Source organism: Blastomyces dermatitidis, assembly GCF_000003525.1.
Source record: "Blastomyces dermatitidis ER-3 genomic scaffold supercont1.4, whole genome shotgun sequence".
Lineage (NCBI taxonomy): Eukaryota > Fungi > Ascomycota > Eurotiomycetes > Onygenales > Ajellomycetaceae > Blastomyces > Blastomyces dermatitidis.
In genome coordinates, this window is record NW_025544777.1 from 1,121,387 (window position 1) to 1,128,435 (window position 7,049).

Consider the following 7,049-nt stretch of genomic DNA (forward strand, 5'->3'; position numbering starts at 1 on the left):
TATCTTTGTCATATCTTCATTCATTTTTTCATATTTCATATATTTGATTTTCCACACAGTGACCTTGATATCATATGCTATCTTGGCCTCCGCGGTGGCTTCTTCTGAACTCTCGGGTTTCAGAGATTCTTCTAGTTCAGAGAAGATATCAGATTTATCAAGATTGATGAAGTCTGATACCTTCTTGTCCTTTGCATATTCTAGCATATGCTTGTATCAAAGTTTCCAATCTCCAGGAATGCTAAGATGTACTGTCACACTAGACATTGTCTTATCTGTCATATCAGTTATATTGAATGGATTGAGGAATCAGTTCAAGTATTTGAGAATAGATATGATCAGAATTCAGAGTGTATATCAGTCAAGTATTTCAGAATGTATACAAGTGAGAATCTATTGTCTCAGTTCAAATAATAGTTATCAGTTTGAATGAGAATTGAGATCAGTGTATTGCACTTCTCTTCAGATGCTGCTTACCAGAAATCAGATATGACAGTCAAGTAGATCAGACTGTATATGAATGAGAATCAATCATCTCAGTTCAAATGATAGTTATCAGTTCAAATGAGAATTGAGATCAGTGTATCATGCTTCTCTTCAGATGCTGCTTACCAGGCTCATAACTGTCGGATTGAGTGTCATAGATGAATATATTGAAGACATATGAATCTTATCTGTATCAAGATCTGCTTGTTATATTATCTGTACACTATCTAATATATCTATTTCATACAAAAGATGGAGCTATTTATAGTAAAATATATGTGCAAGTCAAGAGAGCTAGCATAAGCAAGTATTAGATAAGTGTTGTAGTAAGCTGATGATGATGAGAAATATTGTAGTAATACAATATTGATGGTGTTCAGTAATACAATGTTGATGATGTTCAGTAGTGTATAACCTCTTTTTTCTGACACACTCTCTTCAGTGAATGTAACATGTAAAAGAAAGTGTAAATGAAGCTGCAACAAAAAGAGTGTAGATGAATCTGTAATAAAAAGAGTATAGATGAATCTGTAGAGATTACATTAAGATAGATTATTTATTCTGCTTACATCTTGATGATATCTGATATATCAACTAGGCCTAGCATCTTGACAAATTCTGTATGTTTCTGGTGTGACAGAGTCTTAGTGAGGCCATTCACTGGTATCTGAGCCATAGGCACTCAATCAACTGTAATATCGCTGAATTGAACATGTTCTCAGATTGATATCTTTCAAATAGAATGACAATATCATTTACATAGAAGAAGACAATTAATTAATTATTTGAGAAGAGGCAGCAATTCTCTGACATAGAGATGAAGCCTAGTGTTCTTCAATTCTTCACAATGTGAGTGTTTTTCAACATCTGCTCAGTGATTCAGTGAATCTGACAGTTGAGATCTATGAATTCTTGAAGTCAGTATGAATACTGTTGAGATAGATGTATTATTGATAATAGTAAAAACAGTATTAGGAAATAAATTTTAAGACTTGTAGAAGTCTGAGTGAGAATGAGAATGAGAGAATGCTTCATTGATCATTTGAAAAGAATTGACTTTGACATTTGCAACTGTCACAAGATGAGCAGCTCTGTGATTTCAAGCTTGTGTATAATTATCTATTGCAGCTGTATGTGTATTGATATTAACATTAAGATCTGTATTAATATTAGAACCTGTATCAACATTAGAACCTGTATCAACATTAGAGCTCACTGACCCTGATGTAGATTCAGGTGTTGATTTCAGTGTATGAGATCTAATGTGAGAATATCTAGATATTTGATTTTCTGCATTAGATAGATGACAGGGTTTGCAAAGCTCAGTGATAAGCTCATTCACAGCATCTTCTTGATAAGTGATTTGAATGCCAGTTGCATCATTTGCAAGTTTTTGAATGATGATTTTCAATGAATGTTCTAATCTCTTATGCCATGTTGACTCAGTAGCTATAGAGATCTTAGGTTTTTGAGAAGGTTTTATGCATATTGACAGGTTGAAAGAAGGATGATTTGTAGAAGTTGAAGAATTTGAAGATATCATTTTTTCAGATATAGTGATGTTAGATGTGTGTGATATGATAGCTGCATCAGCTTCAGTAGTTGATTTTTCCAAGATAGTTAGTAAAACAGCTGTTTTACTATTATATTCTGTAACTAGCAACCTCTCAAATACTTCAACATGTGCAAAGATTGTATTATCTGTGTGTTTTCACAATCTGAAGTCTTTTTCATCATAATAGATGCCTTCTATATGAAAACATGGTTTCCATGCAATGATATTTGTATGGAAATTCAGAATGTAAGCTGTGTTGATGAGATTGACATTGAACTGCTTTCCTGCTTCATTTATCATGATAGTTCTAACAGTTTCATAATCTTCAACTTTAGTGCTGAAATTGCCTGTATAGACTTCCGCATTCTTGTTCACAGGTGTAAAGAATAGAAAACATGTTTGATTATTACATATATGCTGTTCCACATCAGTATCAAAGATCCAGGAGTTTCAGAGATAGAAGTGAGAATGTGAAGAGTTCATCAATATTTTTCAGATTTGCTGATTAATAGATTGATAATCAATAGGTTGATAATTAATAGATTGATGATCAATAGATTGATGATTGATAGATTGAGAAACTGATTGCTTCAGAATCATTCTCTCTAGAACTGCTTCATTGACATCTACCATATTCATATTTGTGAATGAATCTCTAGATATTGCATGATCAATACATCTCTTCAATTCTTGATTCTTAAGAGCTTGATCAATCTGAGTTCTCTTCTCCTCATTTTTCTTTCATTCAGATGGCTTCCTTGATGAATTGAGATAGTAGCACTGAGTGTATCAGTGACAGGCTTCACAGATACAGTTTCTGAATGTCACTGATCTTTCATTAAGAGTAGTGAAGTTCATAGATTTATCTTCTTTGAGAATACCTATTTCTCTATACCATTTCTTGAAGTTCTTAACTAACTCTATCAAAGATATGACATCTTTATCACATCAGACATTCTTTGCTCATGCTTGTGCATATCCTGCATCAATAGCTAGATTCATATTTAAGAAGTCTTTCTTCAAGTTGAACTGTTCAGCTATATTCATCTCTTTGATATCATCTTCAATGAGTGATCAGTCATTTAATCACTTTTCTATACCTCTGTTTTTCAGTGCTTTGCAGAGATCATGGTATCAGGTTCTCACATCATCTTGATAGTCTGCAGTCATGAGTGAGAGACAATCTCTTAATGAATAGATAATCTTCTTCACATCATCATTCTCACTGTGTACATGTCATAGCTCTGTGACATTCACTGTTCTTCATATGACATCTCATATCTTTGTCATACCTTCATTCATTTTTTCATATTTCATATATTTGATTTTCCACACAGTGACCTTGATGTCATATGCTATCTTGGCCTCTGCAGTGGCTTCTTCTGAACTCTCAGGTTTCAGAGGTTCTTCTAGTTCAGAGAAGATATCAGGTTTATCAAGATTGATGAAGTCTGATATCTTCTTGTTCTTTGCATATCCTAGCATATGCTTGTATCAAAGTTTCCAATCTTCAGGAATGCTAAGGTGTACTGTCGCACTAGACATTGTCTTGTCTGTCATATCAGTTATATTGAATGGATTGAGGAATCGGTTCAAGTATTTGAGGATAGATATGATCAGAATTCAGAGTGTATATCAGTCGAGTATTTCAGAATGTATATGAGTGAGGATCTATCATCTCAGTTTGAATGATAGTTATCAGTTTGAATGAGAATTGGGATCAGTGTATCACGCTTCTCTTCAGATACTGCTTACTGGGAATCAGGTATGACAGTTGAGTAGATCAGACTGTATATGAATGAGGATCAATCATCTCAGTTCAAATGATAGTTATCAGTTTGAATGAGGATTGGGATCGGTGTATTGCACTTCTCTTCAGATGCTGCTTACCGGGCTCATAACTGTCAGATTGGGTGTCATGGATGAATATGTTGAAGACATATGAATCTTATCTGTATCAAGATCTGCTTGTTATATTATCCATGCACTATCTAATATATCTATTTCATACAAAAGATGGAGCTATTTATAGTAAAATATATGTGCGAGCCAAGAGAGCTAGCATAAGCGAGTATTAGACGAGTGTTGTAGTAAGCTGATGATGATGAGAAATATTGTAGTAATACGATGTTGGTGGCGTTCAGTAATACGATGTTGGTGGCGTTCAGTAGTGTATAACCTCTTTTTCCTGACAATGTTTCACCCCACTATCCTATCCCATTGTTGGACCCCGCAGTCGACGAGGAACGAGATATAAAAAGCCGGAATCCCTGTCATTCCAAGCTTCCAGCTCTGTATCTCGAAGCTGCCTAATATTCAGTCAAACTTCATCATGGCGCCCAATCGCTCCTTAACCTCATTTTCGGTCCTTTCTTTCGACATTTATGGGACGTTAATTGATTGGGAGAAGGGAATTATCCAGGCCCTTCAACCACTTGTTGCCCGTCTCCCAGACTCACATCCTCTAAAGTCAGACCATGTTGCTCTTGGTTGTGCGTTAAATAAACATGAACGTATCTTCCAATTGGCGAACCCAAAACAGTCTTACGATTTGATCCTCAAAGCTTCGTATGAAGCCCTCGCAAAAGAGTTACAAGTTCTCCCAACCGCCACGAATACGGAAGACGCATCTTCGCTTCTAGACAAAGAAGGCACAGCATTTGGAGCTAGAATTGGAACCTGGCCCGCATTCCCGGACACCGTTGATGCGATGCGAAAATTAAAGAAGCACTACAAGCTTGTGCCCTTATCGAATGTGGACCGCGCCTCTTTCCGGAACACGCTCCGCGGTCCGTTAAACGGACTTCATGAAGGCTTAAAGGAGGCAGAACCCTTTTTTGATGCCGTCTATACCGCGCAGGACATTGGCTCCTATAAGCCGGACCACCGAAACTTTGAATACCTGTTGTCGCGGTTGAAATCAGATTTTGGAGCGGAGAAGGAGAATATCTTGCATGTTGCGCAAAGCTTGTTCCACGACCATGAGCCGGCGAAAAAATTTGGCATGCACAGCGCATGGATTGCTAGAGGGGAAGGAGCAGATGGAATGGGTGGGAATGTTGCGGAATATATTGGAGCTGAGAATCAGAAAGTTGCGTTTGGATGGCGATTCAATACCCTAGGTGAGCTGGCAGAGGCCATTGAAAAGGAAGAGGCAGAAAAGGGGGTTTAGGAACCAGGTTAGTACGGCAGTCTATAGTGACAAATGTGTCAAATGGGTATTTTATACTAGTGTTACAATGAGCACACATTAATGATACGATTGTATTAGCAATCAAGATCTTCTCATTGAAGGTTGTATGAAATAATTGTTGGCCCTTACGGCCGTTGCGGTTAGCGATCCCACTAGATCACATGACCCACCACTATATTATGTTCTTGTAGATAGATCTATCAATACAATCTTAAACTATTCTACAGATTATAGCCTGAATAACATGTTTTTCTTTTTAAAATATTGTATTAATATTTTTTAACACAGATAATTCATCTTTTTTAAAAAGACTCTTACTCTTTATTAGAGATATTTCATTTTCTCTGAATCTATTAATTAGTAGATTTATATACTTTAAATTTTTAAAAAAGTGTGTTCTTCATTGTGAAGAATATCACTCTTTTTTTTTTTTATATATATTTAGAAGAAGTAGAGTTATCTTAATAAGTAATATATCTGTTACTTCAGAGTTCAGCTTAAGACTCAGAATTACATACTTTACTAGATAACTTATTAATAGAATAATCACTTATTATAAGAAGACTTCTGACTTATAAGATGAGACTGAGATTAGTTTTTATCAGAGTATGAAATTTAATAATAAGATAATAAAGAAACTTTAGAATAAAGAAAAGTAGAGTTAATATTTATCTATAGAATCTGTTTATTTCAACTTATTAAATTCTTCATCATTTCTCACTCTTAGAATACTGACTTTTAATAATAATCTGAATTAATCTATTTACTGCATTGCAGGCAATCTTATAAATCTTATATAGATAATACTATAGAATTAAATAACTGCAGCTGAAATCACTTAATATCTTACTATATCTATTTCTGTATAAAAAGACACTATGAGAAATGAGTTGTAGAAATATCAGAAGAAAGTTAAATATATACTAGATATTAAATCAGTGATCATATTTAATAACTTTAATTATAAAGTCTGATATATTGATATATTGACTGATATAAAAGTTATTAATAAAACTGATATTCTATTAAGAACTCAATGAGAATTCTTTTTTACATATTATATTAACTCTGAGAAGTGAAGAATCTATTTCAAGTCTCTATATAGATGTATACTATTAAGTCTTATTAAAAATGTTTGAATCACTATTAAAATCTTGAAAGCTGATAATACTGCAGCTCTGTGAGATAAGATTAATATTAAATATATAATATCACTGACTGAAGAATGAGTTAATGTCTTCAAGAAATTGATAAAATTATAAGTTAAGAAGAATAATTATCTTACTTTTCAGAGATATTTTTACTATCTTATTATCTGTTATAAGAAGCTCTGTCAGAGTACTGAGAATGTATATTATAATCTTTTTCTCAACAATCTACAGAATTATCAAAGACTGTTTATTAAGATATATTTAAATGAGTTTTTCTTCACTGATCAGAAATTCATTATTAATATTAATATTAATAATTTAATGAAGCAACTGATCAATTGTACATTTAAGAAGATTATCACTGAGTGAAAAAAGCAGTCTCAGACTGATTCTATAACTGTGAAAAAGAATAAGAATAAAGATAAGAATAAAGATAAAGATAAAAGCATATCTGTATGAAAGTGTACTCACTACAGAAGATATGAATATACTGTTGATAGATATTTCATCTTACACTCTGATAAAAAGAAAAAGAAGAATGATAAGAAGAATGATAAGAAGAAAGACAGAAAGCAGAAAACTTAACCTTGCTAAGTATGTCACTTGACCTCATTATGTAAGCTGACCTCGTAAATATGACCCGTGCTACTATCTGACCTTGCTT

The 7,049-nt window shown here is 33.7% G+C and overlaps 1 protein-coding gene across 1 annotated transcript; it reads left to right on the forward strand.

The window, feature by feature from the left end:
• Positions 1–4,373: 4,373 nt before the first annotated feature.
• BDCG_03968 (haloacid dehalogenase, type II) lies at positions 4,374–5,462 on the forward strand (the record flags this gene model as incomplete). Its single annotated transcript, XM_045419636.1, has 2 exons — positions 4,374–5,220; positions 5,313–5,462. One exon carries the CDS (start codon positions 4,374–4,376, stop codon positions 5,211–5,213), a length of 840 nt encoding a protein of 279 aa, XP_045275891.1. The 3' UTR covers positions 5,214–5,220; positions 5,313–5,462.
• Between the last annotated feature and the right edge of the window lie 1,587 nt (positions 5,463–7,049).